Source organism: Hippocampus zosterae, chromosome 10 (assembly GCF_025434085.1).
Source record: "Hippocampus zosterae strain Florida chromosome 10, ASM2543408v3, whole genome shotgun sequence".
NCBI classification, from domain to species: domain Eukaryota; kingdom Metazoa; phylum Chordata; class Actinopteri; order Syngnathiformes; family Syngnathidae; genus Hippocampus; species Hippocampus zosterae.
The window spans coordinates 2,777,772-2,802,224 of NC_067460.1; the positions used below are offsets into that span (position 1 = coordinate 2,777,772).

General features: G+C 44.5%; 2 protein-coding genes across 6 annotated transcripts in view; both read left to right on the forward strand.

Moving 5' to 3' along the window:
* LOC127609199 (uncharacterized) overlaps window positions 1-2,147 on the forward strand; it is a 99,957-nt gene extending 97,810 nt beyond the window's left edge. The window contains exon 2 of the mRNA XM_052079010.1: window positions 1,929-2,147. The gene's annotated coding sequence lies outside the window, so the exon portion shown is untranslated. The remainder of the gene's footprint in view (window positions 1-1,928) is intronic.
* bcas3 (BCAS3 microtubule associated cell migration factor) overlaps window positions 1-24,453 on the forward strand; it is a 376,831-nt gene that overhangs the window by 152,849 nt on the left and 199,529 nt on the right. For all 5 annotated transcript variants that reach the window (XR_007964470.1, XM_052078874.1, XM_052078875.1 and 2 more), the window contains 3 exons: window positions 5,942-6,021; window positions 14,460-14,656; window positions 22,662-22,759. Coding sequence is in view for 4 of the 5 variants with exons in the window: in XM_052078874.1 (XP_051934834.1) it covers window positions 5,942-6,021; window positions 14,460-14,656; window positions 22,662-22,759 (375 nt within the window). In the remaining variant the exon portion in view is untranslated. The remainder of the gene's footprint in view (window positions 1-5,941; window positions 6,022-14,459; window positions 14,657-22,661; window positions 22,760-24,453) is intronic.

Genomic DNA, 24,453 nt, shown 5'->3' on the forward strand with positions numbered 1-24,453 from the left:
AGGCTAGACGCATAATTTTCCTGCGGGATGCGCAGTTCCAAATATTTTTGGGACGCAAGGACATTTCTCAGTCAAAACAAAAAAAGAAACTACGGCAGGCCTGAGGATTTCACGGAAACGATCGTTACCGGTAGCCTGTCGTTTCCAGGGCGTCATTTTGATAGTACCGAAAAATCGTTTAACCATAAAAGTCACTGCACACGAGTTGACTGTACGCGATCAAATCTCTCCTGTGTGATCAATGCAATTTCACGCTGCCTACCTGTATGTGCGTTTATGGTGTGGCGTGGAGTGTGAGTATGTTCCTTCTAATTTACTTTCGTTTTGTTTTGTTTTCAATGTTGGGAGGGGTGGAGCAGATAACCGTATGTGTGCATGCGGTTTGCTATTTTAGTCCGTAAAGTGAGGAATCGCGCGGATGAAAGGTTGAGGTGGCGGCAAAAAAACTCACAAATGTCTACTCATTATGACATTTAAGAAATGGGAATGCCAGTCTAATTTTTCGTATGAATCGTCCGAAGGGCGTATCACTAAACTCACTTGTGATGTATGCACAGAACACGAGAGCGAGATACGACGGAAGGCACGATTACGAGACAAGTTGGTTATTAGATCTATAGGCTAATCACTATGAAACATATTATGAAACAGTATTGGTTATTCTATAATTTACTGGTTGTAGCATGGTATAAAACAATTTGTCACAAGGTGTAGTAATGCTAATGTGAACTGTCGGTAGAACTAACGATGACGTGTGGTCGATTCTTTCTGCAAATTGATAGTAGATTACACATGCATCGTCTTAGGAAGAGGATGTCAAGCCAAATAAATGGCTTGACATAAATGAAAAAAATACTCAGATTTTGTGCTATGCTGTATTCATGATGCCACATTAGTTCACCGTATTTTGATCCATTTATTTATTTTTTTAATAAACTTGGAGTACACAGCTGCTGATGCTGATTCATTGTTAATGCATAGTTTTCAAACATTTACCCTTGAAACATTATACTTTTGAGTTTCAGAATTCTTAATTATTAATATCGGTCAAAATAGAAAAATGGGTTCCCATGATGAACGTTTACGGAACACAAAATTAGTTACCGTGTTTTCCCATTGGGTACCGTATTTTCACGACCATTCGGCGCACCGTATGGGTTATTTTTTTTTATTTTACACATAGACAAAACGCACTGTATCATTGGCCGCAGTTTTAAAGTGGTAAAACATACATACGCCAGCTTAAACATACGTCATGCATGCACGCACGCTAAAAACACGTTAGCTTGAAGCATACAGTAGCATACCACGACATACAGATACAAGCTACAAACAAGTTTTTAAAAAGGCCATCGTACAATGTTTATTAGCCATCGTACAATGTACTCACGTTTTTCGATCAATCATCACCCAGAAATCCATCAAAGTCATCATCCTCTGTATCAGAATTGAACATTTGTGCAAGTACTGGTAATCCATCAAAAACTCCGCGTTCCCTCTCGTTGTCAGAGTCACTCTCATTGCCATGTGGCTCCACAGAAATGATGCCGGCTTTGCCAAAAACTCGAACAACAGTGCAAGCAGGCACGTTCGTCCAAGCAGCCACAATCCATTCGCTAATTGTGGCGTAACTCGCCCAGCGCTGCCTCTCGCTCTTTGTAAAGTTGTGTTTGCCATCGATCATCCATTGTTCCCATGCCGTTCGCAACTTTACTTTGAACGCCCGGTTGATGCCGATGTCCAGCGGTTGGAGTTCTTTAGTCAAGCCTCCGGGAATAACGGCAAGCTCAGAGTTCATTTGCTTGACTTGGTTTCTCACCGCTGCTGTGAGATGGGCACGCATGCCAAAAGCATAACCGATGCCTTGAAGTTTGAACTGAGCTTTGTAGGCGTGTCTCTTTGTCTAATTTATTTTCGGGGGTTCTTAGAAACCAAAACCGAAGTTGTTTTGCAACAATGCACATAGCCACACTCTATACAGGTGGTAGTACCTGCTTGGGGCGTCCCTTTAGCGTCCACTTACACGCCCACCCTTCACTCATTGGCGGACTTCTCCCCCGCATGCCTGTCCTCTCTCACGTCTGCCTTCTCTCTCTCTCTCTCTCTCTCTCTCTCTCTCTCTCTCTCTCTCTCTCTCTCTCTCTCTCTCTCCATATATGTATGTATATATATATATATATATATATATATATATATATATATATATATACACGCCCACCCTTCACTGATTGGCCGACTTCTTTGCCGCATGCCTGCCTACAGTCACTTGCGCCTTTTCTCTATATAAACAGCGTGTCGGCTGTCAGTCAGGTTTTGGAACTCAGCGCATACAAAAGACGCTCCGCATCAAGAGCCGTCCTGTCCATTTTGGAGAAAATTTAAGACTTTTAATGGTGCCTTATAGTCGTGAAAATACGGTAATCTGACTGAACTGAAAAACGGTCACCGTGAATTTCTGAAATCCTCAAGCCTGCTGCTAAATTATTTACATTTTTGCAGCATGTGTTTATAATTGTATGTATATGTTGTTTGTGTTATTATTATATGCAATTGAATAAGTAGACCATTTCAGAATTCGACATTTGGGACTCTCTAAATGCATCACGGGACTCATACTTGTCTGATCAGCGAGTCCCTGTAAACTGTAAAATTATCACTGCAACACTGAAACATGGAGGAGGCAGTGTGATTGATGGGACAGTGAATTTTGCTGGCTACTCGAAAATCCCTAAGGAGAACGTCTGATAAACACTTTCCACCTTCAAACGCAAGCACTCTTGGATCATGCAGCAGGACAATGAGCCGAAACACACCAGCAAGTCCACCTTCTGAATGGTTAAAAATAACAAAATAAAGGTTTTCTGGTGGCCACGTCAACGTCCTGATTTGGATCCAATTGAGATGCTGCGGTGTGACCTTAACAGGCACTTCATGCCTCAAAACCCTCCAAATTGGCAGAGTTGAAGCAGTTCTGTGAAGAAGAGCGGGCCAAAATCACTCTACAGCGATGTGAAAGACTCATCACCAATGTTCACAAACCCGCAATTTCACTTATAGCTGCCAAGGGTGGCACACCCCGTTAGTTGGTTCAGGGAGCAATTACTTTTTCACGGGGACAGGTAGGTTTAGATTTTTTTGTTTGTTTGTTTGTGCCTTAACAAACTGCATTGCATTTTTTATTTAATTGGGTTGTCTCTGTGTGATATTAAAATTGGTTTGATGAATTGAAACCTTTGTGTGTGAAAATTCTGCAAAGACCGCAAAAATCAGGAAGGGGACAAATACTTTTACACGGCACCGTATTGTTGGCTAACTTAATGTTTTTACACGCACAACTTTACAAAATGGACTTCAGCTGCAAATATTGCAGAATATCTGAATTAATTAGAACGAATTTTACCCTGAGATCATGAAAGTTAAGCATTTCTCAGCTATTCTTAAGTGTGTGACCCAGTTCAGCAAAATTTCCCCTCGCTATGCCTCAATGTTGATTGGATTCCCACCAGCCATGAATAATAAACTTCTTCATAAAGGGCAGGAAGTTGTCTGTGTATTGTGCTAGCTATTTTACATGAAAATAATATACCATGGTTTTTTATATGCCTAACAGATTTAGGGTGATGCCAAAAAGAAGCTAAGCAAACATTTTTGCAGCTCTCAATCACAATGTCCTGCTCCAGCCATCTCCAGCCACCTAAATCTACTTCATCACTCTTATAAGCCCAGGACAGCGGGTATACACCATTATATGCAAACTAATATGCACTGTGAAGCCTATATAATGTTGGCGGGGTTCGATTCCGGCTCCGGCTTCCCTGTGTGGCCTTTGCATGTTCTCTCTGTTTTTTTTTTTCCCCGAGTACTCCAGTTTCCTCCCACATTCCAAAAACATGAATGGCAGGCTGATTTACCACTCAAAATTGTCCCTAGGTGTGAGTGTGAGAGCAGATGGTTATTCGTCTGTGTGCGATTGGCTGGCAATCAGTTCAATGTGTATGCTGCCTACTGAGCAGCATACACATAATATCGATAATCCATCGATCCATCCATCCATTTTCTGTTCCGCTTTATCGAACAAGCTATGTTTAGTCAGCCTGCCATACATGTTTTTGGAATGCGGGAGGAAACCGGAGTACCCGGAGAAAACCCACACAGGCCCGGGGAGAACATGCAAACTCCACACAGGGAGGCCGGAGCCGGGATCAAACCCATGACCTCTGTACTGTGAGGTCGACGCGCTAACTCACTGGGGGACCGGGCCGCCTTGTGAGGATAAGTAGATGAAAAAATGTGTGTTTTGTGTGTGTGTGATGTCATATCATTGTGACATCATAGGGCATAACAGATTGTGGAAGAAGAATAATTGTGGGAGCAAAAGAAGGTATGTTTTTTTGCCTGTTTTCAATTGTGGAAACTGACTGAACTCTCTGGAGTTTCGGTCCACTAAAAAGGTAGTTCCAGATGACTCGTCAATCGTTCTTTGCTCTTGTCAAAGCGACCATGGTGAGGGCTTTCGAGCACCGGGTGCTGGTAATGAGACACCTTGGCGCTGGTAATTGTAGCCCGCTGAATGAAGGAGCTGCCAATCTAATCTGCCCCTTTTCTTAACTGAGCTAATCCAATGTGCCAGAATATATCTTCCACAGTACCAACCAAAAGCAAAAACCAGAAAGAATGGTTGAAAGTAAGATAAAAGACAAATGGACCAGCCCATAACAATCCTAGCAGATTCATTTTCTAGAAACTATTTATCGGATTATGCAGTGCAGCTGATGGAAAATGAGAAACAGCACCCCCCCCCCCCCCCAAAAAAAAAAGTTTGCCTTTACTACACGATGCAGTCAACTATCAAATTCTATGAGCCCCTTATTTTTCTTTGGAGATCAGCCTGTTCAGCCACTGGCTATCAGCCCTAAGCCCCATGAGACTCAGCTTCCTCAATACCCAGGCACCCTTTGTTCTTGTGCTGACTGCCTGCTTCATTGCTCAGATGAGGAGTCATTCAGGACATCAAAATACCATGACCCTCGACATTTAATAAGTATGGACACTGCAGTATATTCCATGGTGTTTCGCAGTTTACATGTCACAAGTCTTCAAATTAAGTCTTCAAATTTCAAGCAAGTCCTGTTCTTGGTCTGGGACTGCATGAGTGCTGCCAGTGCTGAGGAGTTACAGTTCATTGAGGGAATGATGACTGTCGACAGGCACAGATATATTCAAATTAAAAATGGCAAATTGCGGCTAGATTAAGTCAACAGGACCACACCACATGCACAAAGCAGATACGTAATATTGAGGTGATCTCATTGGGCCCCTCAACGCCCTAGCCAAGAAATTAAAGTCGATAGCTTGATAAAGGTTATAAATGTTATGAACAGAATCAGTTACAAAGGACAGAGTCAAACTCCCACTTGCTGACAGCAATGCAGACGAAACTCTGACACTGAGCCTGCAGGGACTGAACAGCTTGTATCAGGGGTTGCAGACAGTCCTCAGGATACCCAAAATACTTGAAATCCTCCATTTGGGGCAGACCTCGACTCCAGTCTTTTCTGACTGTAGACCATGGTCTCCAAATCAGATTTGGAGGTGCTGATTAGGATGCTAACCGCTTCACATAAGCCTGTGGACACGCACACACATATATATTTTTTACACACACACACATATATATATATATATATATATATATATATATATATATAAAGAGGCTGGATAGCTCAGTTAGTAAGGCATTGGTTTGGCGTACGGGAGACGCGTTTCAAATCCCGCTTGGGGCAAAAATGAGCACAAAATAAAAAAAGGTTTCTTTTTTTTTTGCATACATTTGTTCAGTATAGCATTGATGTGTCTATTGTTTCCACATACTAATTTAGCATTATTTTCCCTATCATGGTTCTTTTCAAAATGAATACTAAATGCAAATTGATTATTTCAGGGATGTACCCAGGGAGTCAAAGCAAACATCATGAGTCATCAGATCACATTGGGCAGGATGATGAGGAGTGGCTCTCTCAGGTAAGGCCCCTCAGGTCTTTGCTAACTGAGCTGTGACATCGTGACGCAATCAAGCAGACATAATCTCCATCATTCACCCAGAGCTTCCTTGTTTCATCCCATTGCTCTGTCTTCTATAAATATTTTATGTGAATTTTATTGCATGCTTGAGAACATTTACCATTCTGTCTTTGTCTTATGTGATTTGTTTTCAAAGGCCATCAATTTTGAATTACACAACACTTTGTTCCAGTAAACGTTTCATACAATAAATCCAGTTGTGGCATGGCTGAAGTTGATATGTAAACATGATCCAATTGTAAGTCTTTTGTTTGTCTAGGCCAATTAAACAGTTGTGTGCAGCAAAAATGTCAGAATATGGTGTTCTTGTTAAAATGGTCGTTCTGAGCATCTTGATCATCGTCTTTTTTTTTAATTATTTATCCAACTCACTGAAAATAAAATGGTGGCAAACAGTTCTTGTTTGTGTTCAGGCAACCAAAACGTTGATTGCGCACCACTCTTTGCCCTTGCCCATCTCCCACACCTGTTTCTGTTCCCATTCCATGGAAGGGTTGTAAAAGACAAAGAGAAAAGGCTGAATTTTATATATATATATATGGCGGCTGGATAGCTCAGTTGGTAAGGCATCGGTTTGGCATACGGGAGACGGTGGTTCGAATCCCGCTTGGGGCAAAAATGAGCACATAACACCATCCAGTGTGGGTCCTTGGGCAAGATCCTTCACGCTAATGCCTACCTCATACAATGATGAGAGACAATAAAACAAATGACATGCCGGCTCAGACGTCCCCCGGCCAAACAAGGTCTGCGTCAGGTGCTGGGGAACCAGAGCACCTTGATGAAAAATGGGCTACTGGAACAAAGCGGAGATGGGCGAGAGGCGATAACATGGCTCTGTTGGAATGCTACTACTCAAGCAACCCTAGTCAGAGGGGTTACATGCAGAGAATGTGGGCTAAATGGTTACTTCGAAACCCACAGTCACGGTTGACCACGAAACAACTAGTAGCTCAGTGTTCCAACATCCACAAACGGCAACTGCTGTCACAACTTGAGATTGATGAGGTACAACGCAGGTTCCATGGCGAAGGGCCCCAGGCTGCCAGATCAGAGGTCATACAAGAGATTGGGAGGCAAGCCCCAATGAATGCAGATGATGAGATTGGGTGGCCAGCCCCAATGAATGAAATGCTGAGCGAGGCAGCTAAGATCATGGCGAGAATGAAAGCTGGGCAACCTAGAAACCGATTACAACGGCTATGTGAAGTACCATCTGAAAGTCTCATAGAAAGTGTGAATGCAGCACTGAGGGCGATCCCTACCGTAACGATCACAGAAACCAATGAGCTGATATATGCTTCAGCATCAGTGATCCTGGAGACTCTGGGCTATAAGAGCAACCATGGAAGCCATGAGATACGTTACCCACCATGGAAAAGACGGTTGGAGGCTAAGATCAAGGCGGCCCGGAAAGATGTGAGTCAATTGACGGAGGCCCAGAGAGGTGTGATGAAAAGGCCGATACCCGAGAGGTACATCCAGACGACCATACCTGAAGCACTCGAAACTGCCAAACAAAGGCTCCAAGCCTTGTCCAGTCGCCTAAAGCGGTACACGAAAGAGAATGAGGCCAGACGAATAAACAGGCTGTTCGCAACACAACCTGCGAAAGTGTACGCTCAGTGGCAGGGTCCTAACAACAGAGCTGACCCACCAAGACTGGAAACTGAAAGGTACTGGAAAGGCATATGGGAGAAGGAAGTTGCACATAACATCAGTGCACAATGGCTGGTGACCCTGAGAGAGGAGCACAGCAACCTCCCTGAACAGAACCCAGTTACCATAACAGTGGCAGACATACAGGAAAGAGTCTCAGATATGAAGAACTGGACAGCACCATGGTCCACACCTACTGGCTAAAGAAACTCACAGCACTCCATGAGCGCCTAGCAGTACAGGCGGGAGGGATGGGACTCACCCAGAATGGCTAACCGAAGGGCGAACGATCCTGATCATGAAGGATCCCTCGAAGGGTGCAGTTCCATCCAACTATCGGTCAATAACCTGTCTCTCCACAACATGGAAGCTCATGTCGGGCATCATTGCGGCTAAGATAAGTGGACACATGGATCAATACATGAGCGAAGCACAGAAGGGCATTGGTAGAGATACTAGAGGAGCCAAACATCAACTCCTGGTTGACAGAACAGTCGCACAAGACTGCAGGTCCCGACGTACCAACCTGTGCACAGCTTGGATTGATTACAAGAAAGCCTATGACTTGATGCCACATACATGGATCACTGAATGCTTGGAGTTGTATAAGGTGAACAGGACCCTAAGAGCCTTTGTTGCGAACTCGATGAGGATGTGGAAAACCACACTTGAAGCCAATGGCAAGCCACTTACCCAAGTGTCCATCAAATGTGGCATATACCAAGGTGATGCACTCTCTCCCCACTGCTGTTCTGCATAGGACTGAAACCCTAAGCCAAGTAATCACCAAGACAGGCTATGGATACCGCCTCAGAAATGGAGCTACAATCAGTCACCTCCTCTACATGGATGACATAAAGCTGTATGCTAAGAGCGAAAGGGACATAGATTCCCTGATCCACACAACCAGGATCTACAGCAGCGACATCGGGATGCAATTCGGGCTTGAGAAATGTAGTCGGATGGTGACTCAGAGAGGAAAGGTAGTCCGCACTGAAGGGGTCTCACTCCCAGAAGGAACAATAGCAGACATTGAGGACAGCTACAAGTACCTTGGTATACCACAAGCCAATGGCAACCTCGAACTGGCAACAAGGAAAGCGGCTACGGCCAAATACCTCCAGCGAGTGAGGCAAGTCCTAAGAAGCCAGCTCAATGGCAAGAATAAGACCCGGGCAATAAACAGCTATGCCCTGCCGGTGATCAGATACCCTGCAGGAATAATAAGGTGGCCAAAGGAAGAGATTCAGACCACGGACGTTAAGACCCGAAAGCTCCTAACCATGCACGGAGGGTTCCATCCCAAATCCAGCACCCTGAGACTGTACGTAAACCAAAAGGAAGGAGGGACTGGTGAGTGTGAGAGCCACTGTCCAGGATGAAACATCCAAGCTCCATAAATACATCAAGGAGAAGGCTCCAACGGATGACGTACTCAGAGAATGTCTCAGACAATGGGGAACAGAAGATGAGGCGCTGGAAGAAGGACCATCATGGGAGGACAAGCCCCTACACGGGATGTACCACCGGACCATAACTGAAGTGGCCGATCTCAAGAAGTCCTATTAGTGGCTAGAGAGGGCTGGCCTGAAGGACAGCACAAAGGCACTCATCCTGGCTGCTCAGGAGCAGGCCCTGAGCACCAGAGCCATTGAGGCCCAGATATACCACACCAGACAAGACCCAAGGTGTAGGTTGTGCAAAGAGGCACCTGGGACGATCCAACACATAACTGCAGGGTGTAAGATGCTGGCAGGGAAAGCCTACATGGAGCGCCATAACCAGGTGGCTGGCATAGTCTACCGAAACATCTGTGCGGAGTATGGACTGGAAACCCCAAGGTCAAAATGGGAAACACCTCAGAAGGTGGTGGAGAATGACAGAGCGAAGATCCTGTGGGACTTCCAGATTCAGACTGACAAGATGGTAATGGCGAACCAACCAGATATCGTGATCATAGATAAAGGGCAGAGGAAAGCCGGTGTAGTGGATGTAGCGGTCCCAAGTGATGGAAACATCAGGAAGAAGGAACATGAGAAACTCGACAAATACCAAGGTCTCAGAGAGGAGCTGGAGAGAGCCTGGAAGGTAAAGGTGACAGTCGTGCCTGTGGTGGTCGGAGCACTCAGGGCAGTGACCCCCAACCTAGATGAGTGGTTGCAACAGATCCCTGGAACAACATCGGACATCTCAGTCCAGAAATGTGCAGTGCTGGGAACAGCAAGGATACTGCGCAGAACCCTCAAGCTTCCTGGCCTCTGATAGAGGACCCGAGCTGAATGAGGGTCGGACACCACCCGAGGGGTGAGATGAGGATTTTTTATATATATATATATATTTTTTAACGTAATATTTAACCCTTAATGGGGGGTCCGCGCAACTATGACCAATACTAAAGAAACTGTTCGATATGGAGATTAACACTTTTTCAAACCGAATGTGCTTTTTATATTCGGGCTGGACGTTACTTTTTCCCCACCCCGTTTAAAATAAGAAAAAAAAATATTTCTATAAGATAACATTAAAAACTATTCTATTGATTAAAGATACAATTAAATGAAGCCCAATTATTTAGAGGAAAGCAGTTCAAAGTATGTGGCAGTAAAACTAATTTGGCAGGATGGCAGGATACACCCTGAACTGGTTCCCAGCAAATAACAGGGCACACACGACAAACAACCATCCACACTCACAATAACACCTAGGGACAATTGAGAGTGTTCCATTAACCTGCCACACATTTTTGGAATATGAAAGAAAACCAGAGTACCCGGAAAAAAAGCCACGTAGGCACAGGGACAACATGCAAACTCCATACAGGAAGGCCAGAGCCGTAATTGAACCCTCTGGACTGTGAGGTGGATATGCTAACCAGTTATCCACCGTACCATTTTCCAATTCCGGTGTGCCACTAAACCCAACACACCAGTACCACTATGTGGCTCAAGCTGCAAGGTCTCTTTGTAGCTGCCCCCCAGTTTAGTTACCATTTATGTTACATGTTATACCATCGAATCAAAAGGAAAAAAAAATTGTTTTGAATGCACATCTCACAGACAATCAAATGTATTCTGATTTTTTGCCTTACTGTTGTATATGTTAGTTGCTCCATGTAAAGCACTTTGGATGCAGCGATGGCTGTCTGAAAGTGCTCTATAAATACAGATGAGTTGAGTTGAGTGTTTGACCTTGCTTATTAACTTGTCATCTTTGTTTTGCCCAATCAAATACTTTCCCCCTAATATCATCATTCATTCATCTTCCGAGCCGCTTGATCCTCACTAGGGTCGCGGGGGGTGCTGGAGCATATCCCAGCTGTCTTCGGGCAGTAGAATCAGAATCAGAATCATCTTTATTGGCCAAGTATGTAGAACACACAAGGAATTTGTCTCCGGTATAACACGCTGCACTAGTATCATCGTAAACAACAAAATCATTGAACCATTTTAGAGTAACCACTAGTTTTGAAGTACCATTTTGTGGTGCAAGAAGAGTGACTGTCAGTGACTGTTTAAGGAGTTAATGGCTAGAGGGAAGAAGCTGTTTAAGTGTCTACTGGATTTGGTGCGCATGGATCTGTAGCGTCTGCCTGAGGGGAGTGGCTGAAAAAGGTGGTGGGCAGGGTGCGGGGGATCCAGGAGGATTTTCCGTGCCCTTGTCTTGATTCTTGCAGTGTGCAAGTCCTCAAGAGTGGGTAGGGCGGTGCCAACGATTTTTTCTGCCGTCCTAACTGTCCGTTGAAGTCGGATTTTGTCCTTTTTTGTGGCGGCCCCAAACCAAACCGTGATGGAAGAACACAGGATTGATTCGATGACTGCCGTGTAGAACTGTCGTAGCACCTCCTGTGGCAGGCCATGCTTCCTCAGCAGCCTCAGGAAGTACATCCGCTGCCGGGCCCTTTTCAGGATGGAGATGGTGTTGACTTCCCACTTCATGTCCTGGGAGACTGTGATTCCCAGGAACTTGAAAGTCTCGACGGTTGACACAGGGCAGTTGGATAGTGTGAGGGGCAACTGAGGAGAAGAATGTTTCCTGAAGTCCACGATCATCTCTACAGTTTTGAGCGTGTTCAGCCCGAGGTTGTGTCGGCCGCACCAAAGCTCCAGCTGCTCCACTTGTTGGCGGTACGCAGACTCGTCGCCGTTTTTGATGAGACCGATGACCGTGGTGTCGTCTGCGAACTTTATGAGTTTGACAGCTGGATCTGTTGAGGTGCAATCGTTTGTGTAGAGAGAGAAGAGCAGTGGCGAGAGGACACATCCCTGTGGGGCACCAGTGCTGGTAGTGCGTATTGATGATGTTGTTGCTCCCAGTCTCACCTGTTGTGTCCGTCCTGTCAGGAAGCTGAGGATCCACTGGCAGATCGCAGGGGACACACCGAGGTGGAGTAGTTTGGGGGTGAGGAGTTCCGGGATGATGGTGTTGAACGCAGAGCTGAAATCCACAAACAGAATCCTTGCGTAGGTCCCTGTGCTGTCGAGGTGCTCGAGGATGTAGTGCAGACCTATGTTGACTGCGTCTTCCACAGACCTGTTTGCCCGGTAGGCAAACTGGAGAGGGTCCAGCAGGGGTCCAGTGACGTTCTTTAGGTGATTCAGCACAAGGCGTTCAAAGGACTTCATGACCACAGACGTCAGGGCGACAGGCCTGTAGTCGTTCAGTTCCGATGTTGCCGATTTCTTGGGAACTGGGATGATGGTAGACTGTTTGAAGCAGGATGGGACCTCACACAGCTCCAGGGATCTGTTGAAGATTTGTGTGAAGACCGGAGCCAGCTGGTCAGCGCAGACTTTCAGGCAGGAGGGGGACACTTTGTCGGGCCCCGGAGCTTTCTTGATCTTTTGCTGCTTGAAGAGCCGTCTCACGTCCTGTTCGTGGATCTGTAGTGGAGAAAAAGAGGGTGGGGGGCTAGGTAGAGTGGTTTCTGGTAGAGGTGGGTGTGTGTGGGAAATGGGGGTGTCCTTTTCAAATCGGCAGAGAAACATGTTTAGTTCATTAGCAAGACCCTTATTGTTCACTGTTTGGGGGGATGGCATTCTATAGTTAGTGATTGCTTTCAGGCTATTCCATACAGATGCAGAGTCGTTAGCAGAGAACTGGTTTTTCAGCCTCTCTGCATAGCTTCTCTTTGCGATGTTAATTTCCTTTGTCAATTGGTTTCGGGCATGTTTGTACAGTGCCCGATCACCACTTGTAAATGCGGCCTCTTTCTCTTTCCTGAGTTGCCTGAGTTTGGGAGTAAACCATGGCTTGTTATTGTTGAAGGAGCAGAACGACTTCGTTGGTACACACATGTCCTCACAGAAACTGATGTATGATGTTACAGTGTCTGTGTATTCATCCAGTGTGCCCGATGAAGTTTCAAAGACGCCCCAATCAGTGCAGTCTAAGCATTCTTGTAGAGCTAGCTTTGCTTCATCTGTCCATTTTTTCACAGTCTTAACAACCGGTTTAACACATTTGAGTTTCTGTCTGTATGTAGGTATTAAGTGGATTAAATTGTGGTCAGAAAGACCCAATGCTGCGCGGGCGACCGATCGGTATGCATTTTTGATTGTTGTATAGCAGTGATCTAGAATGTTGCCTTCTCTGGTGAAACAGTCTATGTGCTGCTTATATCTGGGAAGTTCACGGTTAAGATGTGTTCTATTAAAATCGCCCAAAATGATCAGGGGTGACTCTGGGTATTTTAGTTCGAGTTTGTTTACTTGTTCGGCTAGCGTTTGTATCGCCGTGTTAGCGTTAGCTTGTGGCGCAATGTAAACACCGACTAGTAAAAAGGAGGTGAACTCACGTGGCGAGTAGAATGGCTTGCAGTTTAAAGACAGCGACTCCAGGTCCGGGCTGCAGTGTGCGTCGAGCTTCGTGACATCAGTGCACCATTCTTCGTTGATATAGAAGCAAATCCCACCACCTTTCGATTTCCCCGATAGCTCCGTGTCGCGGTCGGCTCGGAGAAGGCGGAAGCCGGGTAGATGTAGCGCGGGATCTGGATGGCGGTCACTGAGCCAGGTTTCAGTGAAGCAGAGCGCAGCAGAACGTGCAAATGTTTTGTTGGTCTTTGTGAGGAGAAGAAGTTCATCCATCTTGTTTGGCAGAGATCGTAGATTAGCAAGATGGATCGATGGGAGCGGGGTTCGAAATCCGCGCTGCCTGAGCTTGACGAGCACGCCGGCTCGCTTCCCCCTCCTCCGGCGGCGTCTCCATGCTCCGTACAGCGCAGCCGCTCGGCTCGCGATTAGCTCCAAAAAACCTTGTGGATTTTCGTGTGCTGGTGAAAAAAGACCGAGCGTAGACTCCCCAATGCGCAGCAACTTTTCCCTCGTGTAAGTAAGCCGCTCAGGGTCGCCAAAAACAAACGAAAATGACAAAAACAGGGATAATACTAGGGAGCGTGTGACCGAGGCTGCCATACCTGTCGGCGCCTGATGACGTAATGGCGGGGGACACCCTGAATCGGTTGCCAGCCAATCACACGGCACACAGAAACAAACAACCATTCACACTCACACTCACACCTAGGGACAATTTAGAGTGTTCAATCAGCCTGCCACGCATGTTTTTGGAATGTGGGAGGAAACCGGAGCACCCGGAGAAAACCCACGCAGGCCCGGGGAGAACATGCAAGCTCCCCCCCTAATATCTTGCCTGGTGATTTTGTCATGAACAACACTTTGATTTATCCTCTGTTCTTAGATTGTTTACATTTATATTCACAGGTGGAGATTGTGACACATACAGGTCCGCATCGTCGGCTGTGGATGGGACCCCAATTTCAGTTTAAGACTATTCATCCCTCAGGCCAGACTACAGTCATCTCATCTTCCTCCTCAGTTCTTCAGTCTCAGGGTCCATCTGATGCACAGCAGCCTCTCCTGGACTTTGACACAGATGATCTGGACCTACATAGCCTGAGGTATTGTTTAATTAATTAATTAATTGATTAGTAAATAAATAAATACAGTATATAGTTGCTTAGAATGTGGTTGTACACAAACTTTTTGAAATAAAATTCTGTTTTCTATTGAAGCATATGGGACACAATTTTTACAAATGCTTATGTTCTATTAATTCATTGAATACCACCCCTTTTCACTGGAGCAACCCCCTCAATCCCTCACATTTTACTGAATTTCTACTGATTTTAAGGCCCACAGAATTTTCTGTTCTATGGCTATATATTCATACAACCTGTCAAAAGAAAGGTGAGACTCTTCTTTCAGCAGAAAATTGTGTTTCTATCTTTCTCCGTTCGTTGGCAATCAGCATTAGAAAACTGCTAAGTTTTATGGAAAAGGCCGATTTTCTGCAGAAATCCAGAGAAAATTAGCTTTTTATAAAAGCATGCATTTCAAGCATCATTTCACACTTACACTCTTTTTTGCTTTTGTGACAGCTCAAATACCTCAATAATGTGTTCCTCCTACAAAAGAACATTACAAATAATGTTTTTTGTAGCAAAATAATTTATTTGCACACAAGAAAACTGTTGAACTATGAACAAAAGTGCAGCTGTGGAAAAGATGGTTTTTGGCTTCCATCCAATTTGTCACCAAATTGATTCATTCCACCACGTCCAGATGCAAAACCTATAAATTATAGAAACATAAAAAGTTGCAAATATACAGTATCTTGTTGCAGAGTGAGGTACAATAATTTTATTTACCGGTACCTTTCTTTCCACCACCAAAGCGAGGAGTCATCTTTTGGCTTCTGGTTGGACAATCTGTAATTTATAGAAGTATGTACAACTACCACACTTTTATTTTTCTATTTTTTTATTGTTGCTTTCCACTTACATTTCAACATCTCTCACACACACACATACATGATCGCACACTGCTATTCAAACCATTCATTCCACGTTGCTCAGCATCCAATTTGAAATGAAATGGAATATGAATTTAACACTAGTGGTTTTAGCAGAGCTGAGCGGACCAAATGTGTCCTGTTTTTTTTGTTTTGCTTTTTTAAAACCTATGGCGACATGCAAGTCGGCAAATTTACGGCGCATATTTTCATCCACATCTACGAGACGCATCAACCGTACATAAATGATTAGTGTTACTGGCAACTTTACAGTATAGCGGGGAATGTAGCGGTGCATAAAAGTGACTGATGAGGCATAAGAAGTGATGAAGTTTTGAATGGGAGCTTGCAAGCTAGTCAGCAGTTACCTCCTCTTTCCAGCGTATCTGGCGAGAACTCTCAGCTGCTTTCCGTTATGTCCGTAGGCACGTATTCGTCCAACATATCGGGATCCAAATCGGTCTCCAATTCATCGTTTTCGCCGTCGTAATTACGAGACGATTCCAACGAATTGCTGACGTGTGCCTGGCAATGAACGGTTTCTCAAATTTTTATTTCTTGAAGTTTTTCATGGATTTAGATCACACTTTGAAAATCTTCTGTGTAGTGCCACAATAAAATCTTTAAGAAGGTGGATAAGACGTCATTGAGCCATGTCTTTGACTTGCCGGCTGAAAAGTGTTCTTGTGGTTTAACTTCTGATTTGTTTCATGTTTGGCATTTGGAATTCACTTGGATTGTGCTGCCATGGAGCATTGCTGGCTTTTGTTTGAACTGATGGAAGACAGCGAGAGCCAATTTCAGTTCTCCAAAGATGTGTTTTTACTAGAGCTGTCAGTTCAGTGCGTTTTTATTGGCATTAATTTAAATGAATTTTAACGGAATTAAAATTTTTCTCGCGAGATTAACGCGGCACACGTCACAAGCGGATGTTACGTTGCTCTATAAATACACCAGAAACAAAACAACGAGCGCGCTGCAGAAGTCCACGCCCATGTCTGTTTTGCCAGCCACGGCAGCGCGAGACACCAAAAATGGATACTTAAAGAGTTTATGAATGGAAAGTTTACTTTTAAAAAGTTGCCATATTGCTCCACTGACAAGACCAAAGTTAACTGTTCTTCTCTCTCTGTGTATCATACAGGTATTCGATGTATGCTACTGACGCGATTGTTACTTGTTTGGGACTATTTTGTGTGGAAGGTTACAGCGTTCCGTGTCCATATAAAGAGAGCGGGTGACGCTTCTCTAACAGTGACAGTGCGCTACAGTGGGATCAACCTAGCGAAAGTAAAATGTCTCCAGTGTTGTCATCGAACCAAGTGTAGTCATTCGAAATGAGGTCTACACAAAACCGTAGAGAGACTTCCGCGCAAGAAGGACCAATACAATCAACATAGCCTGACTGTGTTAGGGGGAGTGAAACCCCCCCCCCCCCCCCCTTTCAGAATGGTTTGCCCCTGCAGCACGGGGGAAGTGCGTGTGCTTGTACGGCCGGCAGTTTCCAATACAGTGGCACATAATGAACGCTGGTGTCTGGTGTCTCGTTATTCTTCAACAAACATACAGAAACAGACTGATGTGTTCAAAGCAAACTTGAGAAAAATGAAGTATGCAACCATGTTTTAAATCCACTATAGGCCGAGTACTAGTGTACCTTAGATGTGCACTTTACAATGTTATATTGCTCTGTTTTGATTTCATAAAAAAAGCTGTTAAAGCAGCTGTTGTGTGACAAAATATGTTTTTTCACCATTATTGATGTACAGTAATATTGTGATGATTATTGGCTAACATAACATTATTAATGTACTTTGTAAATACAACTATTAAAAGTGTTTTTTAACATTTTCAGCACACCAAACAAGTTAATTCATAGCATTAGTGCAGTAATGGAAGGTTTTATACAACATTTCATCATATTAAGAAGATTAATGAAAAACCTTTGATGGTTCGACACTGTTTTAGCATGCAACACATTAATCAAACTTAATCAAATGACCTTTTCCAACTGCATTCCTCAATTGTCTTATCTTTGTCAGATATTTCAGAGCTGCCAAATAAAAGGGATTATCTCTAATTTGTTCCGGAAATCACTGAATGCTAATCCACAACACTGTTCCACCATATACAGTAAACATTCTCTATTACGGACTCATGTTTTTGCTGTCCAATCTGTCCTTACAAAAAAAAATCCTTATTTAGGAAATGAGCATGGTACATGTCCTTTCTGAACCTGCAAGTACAGTATGTTGAAAAAATGCATGTGTAACAACACAAGCAATAAAATGCAAAAATAAACTGTCCAAAAACTGTTTATATAACTAAAACAGGAGTACAGTATACAGTACAGGTGTAGAGTATTAAAAAATACCACAACACTGTACGGTACGTGCAGTATTTTAATGTTGATGGGGGTTTTTTCCGTCTTGGGAAAAAATGTGTCTATTTTGGGTTGTTTTGTTTTGTTGGGTTCTTCTTCATTTCCGATGCCATGATCTACAGGACGTAAGTGCATACATTTAAAATCTTTCGCAATTACAGTAAAACGCACACCATTAAAAAGTCACTGACACGTCGTTGTTTCGAATCTGATGATAGAAAACGGAAAGGCGAATATTTTTCTTCCATCGTGTCTCCAGTTATGTCAAGTGGGCGTTGCTTTTTAAGCTAATGCCGCAATCTACAGGACGTAAGTAAATAAAGTTAGAATCGTTCGCAATTACAGTAAAACTCGCGCCAATAAAAAGTCACTTACACGTCGTCGTTTCGAATCCGATGATATAAAACAGCGAAGTGAACGTATCTTACGTTGCATCGGGTGGGTGCTGCATGTATTAAAGTCCCGCGGCCTTCCGTCTCCATCCGGGTGACAAATTTCCGATGACTTAATTTCTGGTAAATTGGAATATTGTAGTCAAAATGTTAATGCATACGTTTTTATTTCGGGTGAAGGAAATTCCTTTTCATCGAATTCCGGGGATGGGAATATTTACTATATATATATATATATATATATATGAGCGGCTGGATAGCTCAGTTGGTAAGGCATCGGTTTGGCATACGGGAGACGGTGGTTCGAATCCCTTGGGGCAAAAAATGAGCACATAACCATCCAGTGTGGGTCCTTGGGCAAGATCCTTCACGCTAATGCCTACCTCATACAATGATGAGAGACAATAAAACGAATGACATGCCGGCTCAGACGTCGCCCGGCCAAACAAGGTCTGCGTCAGGTGCTGGGGAACCAGAGCACCTTGATGAAAAATGGGCTACTGGAACAAAGCAGAGATGGGCGAGATGCGATAAACATGGCTTTGTTGGAATGCTACTACTCAAGCAACCCTAGTCAGAGGGGCTACATGCAGAGAATGTGGGCTAAATGGTTACTTCGAAACCCACAGTCACGGTTGACCACGAAACAACTAGTAGCTCAGTGTTCCAACATCCACAAACGGCAACTGCTGTCACAACTTGAGATTGATGAGGTACAACGCAGGTTCCATGGTGAAGGGCTCCAGGCTGCCAGATCAGAGGAGGAGATCATACAAGAGATTGGGAGGCAAGCCCCAATGACTGCAGATGATGAGATTGGGTGGCCAGCCCCAATGAATGAAATGCTGAGCGAGGCAGCAACTGACCTGAAAGCTAAGATCATGGCAAGAATGAAAGCTGGGCAACCTAGAAACCGATTACAACGGCTATGTGAAGTACCATCTGAAAGTCTCATAGAAAGTGCAGCATGTATCAGTGATCCTGGAGACTCTGGGCTATAAGAGCAACCATGGAAGCCATGAGATACGTTACCCACCATGGAAAAGACGGTTGGAGGCTAAGATCAAGGCGGCCCGGAAAGATGTGAGTCAATTGACGGAGGCCGAGAGAGGTATGATGAAAAGGCCGATACCCGAGATGTACATCCATATGACCATACCTGAAGCACTCGAAACTGCCAAACAAAGGCTCCAAGCCTTGTCCAGTCGCCTAAAGCGGTACACGAAAGAGAATGAGGCCAGACGAATAAACAGGCTGTTCGCAACACAACCTGCGAAAGTGTACGCTCAGTGGCAGGTTCCTAACAACAGAGCTGACCCACCAATACTGGAAACTGAAAGGTACTGGAAGGGCATATGGGAGAAGGAGGTTGCACATAACAGCAGTGCACAATGGCTGGTGACCCTGAGAGAGGAGCACAGCAACCTCCCTGAACAGGACCAAGTTACCATAACAGTGGCAGACATACAGGAAAGAGTCTCAGATATGAAGAACTGGACAGCACCAGGCCCGGACATGGTCCACACCTCCTGGCTAAAGAAACTCGCAGCACTCCATGAGCGCCTAGCAGTACAAATGAACCAGCTGCTGAGGGATGGGACTCACCCAGAATGGCTAACCGAAGGGCGAACGATCCTGATCATGAAGGATCCTTCGAAGGGTTCAGTCCCATCCAACTATCGGCCAATAACCTGTCTCTCCACAACATGGAAGCTCATGTCAGGCATCATTGCGGCTAAGATAAGTGGACACATGGATCAATACATGAATGAAGCGCAGAAGGGCATTGGTAGAGATACCAGAGGAGCCAAACATCAGCTCCTGGTTGACAGAACAGTCGCACAGGACTGCAGGTCCCGACGTACCAACCTGTGCACAGCTTGGATTGATTACAAGAAAGCCTATGACTCAATGCCACATCCATGGATCACTGAATGGTCTGAGTTGTATAAGGTGAACAGGACCCTAAGAGCCTTTGTTGCGAACCTCGATGAGGATGTGGAAAACCACACTTGAAGCCAATGGCCAGCCACTTATCCAACTGTCCATCAAATGTGGCATATACCAAGGTGATGCACTCTCTCCACTGCTGTTCTGCATAGGACTGAACCCCCTAAGCCAAGTAATCACCAAGACAGGCTATGGATACCGCCTCAGAAATGGAACTACAATCAGTCACCTCCTCTACATGGATGACATAAAGCTGTATGCTAAGAGCGAAAGGGACATAGATTCCCTGATCCACACAACCAGGATCTACAGCAGCGACATCAGGATGTCATTCGGGCTTGAGAAATGTATGGTGACTAAGAGAGGAAAGGTAGTCCGCACTGAAGGGGTCTCACTCCCTGAAAGAATAAGACCCGGGCAATAAACAGCTATGCCCTGCCAGTGATCAGATACCCTGCAGGAATAATAAGGTGGCCAAAGGAAGAGATTCAGACCACGGACGTTAAGACCCGAAAGCTCCTAACCATGCATGGAGGGTTCCATCCCAAATCCAGCACCCTGGGACTGTACGCAAGCCGAAAGGAAGGAGGCCGGGGACTAGTGAATGTGAGAGCCACTGTCCAGGATGAAACATCCAAGCTCCATGAATACATCAAGGAGAAGGCTCCAACGGATGACGTACTCAGAGAATGTCTCAGACAATGGGGAACAGAAGATGAGGCGCTGGAAGAGGGATCATCATGGGAGGACACGCCCCTACACGGGATGTACCACCGGACCATAACTGAAGTGGCTGATCTCAAGAAGAAGGACAGCACAGAGGCACTCATCCTGGCTGCTCAGGAGCAGGCCTTGAGCACCAGAGCCATCGAGGCCCAGATATACCACACCAGACAAGACCCATGGTGTAGGTTGTGCAAAGAGGCACCTGAGACGATCCAACACATAACTGCAGGGTGTAAGATGCTGGCAGGGAAAGCCTACATGGAACGCCATAACCAGGTGGCTGGCAGTCTACCGAAACATCTGTGCGGAGTATGGACTGGAAACCCCAAGGTCAAAATGGGAAACACCTCCGAAGGTGGTGGAGAATGACAGAGCGAAGATCCTGTGGGACTTCCAGATCCAGACTGACAAGATGGTAATGGCGAACCAACCAGATATCGTGATCATAGATAAAAGGCAGAGGAAAGCCGTTGTAGTGGATGTAGCGGTCCCAAGTGATGGAAACATCAGGAAGAAGGAACATGAGAAACTCGAGAAATACCAAGGGCTCAGAGAGGAGCTGGAGAGAGCCTGGAAGGTAAAGGTGACAGTCGTGCCTGTGGTGGTCGGAGCACTCGGGGCAGTGACCCCCAAACTAGATTAGTGGTTGCAACAGATCCCGGGAACAACGTCTGACATCTCAGTCCAGAAAAGCACAGTGCTGGGAACAGCAAGGATACTGCGCAGAACCCTCAAGCTTCCTGTCCTCTGGTAGAGGACCCGAGCTGAATGAGGGACGGACACCACCCGAGGGGGGGATGAGACGAGGATTTTCTGTGTATGTGTGTGTGTGTGTGTGTGTGGCGGATGCTGGTCTGTCAAGGAGGGGAAGCTCAATTTCGCGCTACATAATAAAATATGCCTGATTATTTATATGTGAATTCTACTCTCCGTTCCTTTTCAAGAAAATGATCTGTGACCCTGTCATACCATACCTATAAGGCGTCTTTTCCAGGTCTTAACTGGGGTGATATAAGTCAGTCTGCGAACACAAGCAACTCCAATAAAACACAACAGAAATAAAATATTAATCTGTCACTCGTCGTTTTGAACAAAGAGAGTGTCACTAAGATGATTAGAAGAAGTCTCCAGTTCAACTCAGAACAGAATGAGAATTGACAAATGCTCCCATGAATGTCTACACCAAATGATCGGTGAATGGCTCATTTCTCTGTCAGTCAAAAAGAGATTCAGCCTCAGACAAATCATCCCATCATCATGCAGAAAAGCAGAGCTGCTCTTTGATCAAGAATCCCACCGCTCCAGTTGGTCTTCCAACTCGGGCCAGCTCGCCTTATTTCCACGGAAACTCAGCTTCGTCTTTTTGACTTGGCGAAGCTCGTTCTCCTGCTTCCTCCATTTGCGAACCATGGATTCATTGACATTAAATTCTCTGGCGGGCGGCTCTCGTTTATTATGACTATTACCATCAAGTTATTTTGGGCTTGTCTTTCGTTCACAGAAGTGTACCAACAATTTTATGTGTCATTTCTAGCAAGATGATCCTCGTCATTAAGTTACTTGAACCAAAAATGTGGTCGGTGTATGGTATTTTGGTGTGCACTCCATACACACAGCTGAATTTGTCTGTTTGCAACGATCTGCATATTTGGCATTTTCAGGATGCAGCCATTGCGTTCGGATCCAGTCAGCATGCCTGGGTCATCAGGGTTGTTAGCTGATCATCAAGGACAACCTAACAGTATGGATGCAGGTCCAGGTAGGAAACCACATTTATTATTGCTTGCTCTTGTTTTTGGAACATATATTATTTTGAAAACATGAACATTTTTATTTTATTTATTTATTTATTCATTTGGGCGGAGGCGGGGGCGGGGGCATCATATGAATTGAGACCAGAAGTTTAATTGTTTTTGGAAAACCACGTGGGGCTCAGTTATAGCAACAGAAACATAATAATCTTTATCGCAGCCATCACTCACTGATGTTTTTTAGTGTGCCTTAAATGTTGACACAGTCTTGTCGATCATCCATGTGACAATTGTAAGACTTGTATACATAATGCCACATAACTGATTATATTATTATTGTTTTATTTTGACGATTACCGCCACAACGGGCATCGACAGCCTTATAGCTGCAAGGGATCTTAAACTGCCATTTTGCATTCCAAAACAATGACACCACTTTAATTTGGGGTGTGCCCCCAGCTTGGAGTATAAACAATTGAGTTTTTCAACACCAACTCAGGCTGGTACAGTCCAAAACAACCCTTGTTGGAGGAACTTCGCCTGCTCGGATGAGAGGCGAATGTCTTAGAGAGACAAACAAAGCAATCCAATTGTAATTGTCTTGAGAATGAAATGAATTCCAGCTCCAAAGCACGATACTTCCATCATCATGCTTAACTGTGCGTATGGTGTTCTTTTGTCAATAAGAAGTGTAGTGTCTGGCTTTTTGACCAAAAACTTCACATTTGATTTCATTTGACCAAAACACGTTTCCCCTGCATTTGGGGGATTTCAAATGTGTCTTTTCTTTTTCTTTGGAAGATAAGGCTTCCATCATTCCACCCTACCCCATAGTCAAGACATATCAAGAAGACGTGAGATTGTTGTCACATGTACTAAACAGACAGAACTTACGAGAAATTTCTGCCCCTCTTTCAGGGTCACTGTCAGCCAGTTGACAAAGCTCCTTGGCCACAGTTCTTGTTTGAATCAGTTTTCGAAGAAGACATCCAGTATCCAGTACTTGGAGATGCCATAGTTGGCTTATATATTTTGTCTTCTGAATGATGGAGCTTGTGGAGGACAGGCGTAATGTGATAAATCGTGTCACATTTCCACTTTTTAGATTCCTCTTTTCCGCCAAAGTGTCATATAATGCAATTCCTCCCTGTCTGACCATTTTTGGTTTGACCTTACACTCACAAAAAATAAATAAATAACTGCTCCATGCCAAGTAATGGAGGTGATGCTTATCAATACATGAGGATAGGAAGGCTTCAGTATTGTGTTCTGCCGCTGCCATGGCGCCACTTATTATCTCTCACAAATCTTTTATCTCGCACTTGAAAGAACACACGTGGCAACATTTGCTTCATGTGGCAAAATGAGTCATAATTATTGAGGTCATTGTAAAAATATAAGTTGCAGTTTTGTATTGCAGAATTTTAACCACTGACAGAAATTTAGAATTTAATTTAGAATTTTAACCACTCTCTCTCACTCTCTCTCTTTCTCTCTCTCTCATTGGTCAGTATTTGTAGAAATAGAACCCATGCGTGTGGATTGAGTGTCCAAGGACTGTCTATTAGTATAGTCTGATTTTTACATAAGACGTTTTAACCCAACGGCAATATATATATATATATATATATATATATATATATATATATATATATATTCATCTTTCATTCATTCTTTCATTCATTCATTCATCTTCCGAGCC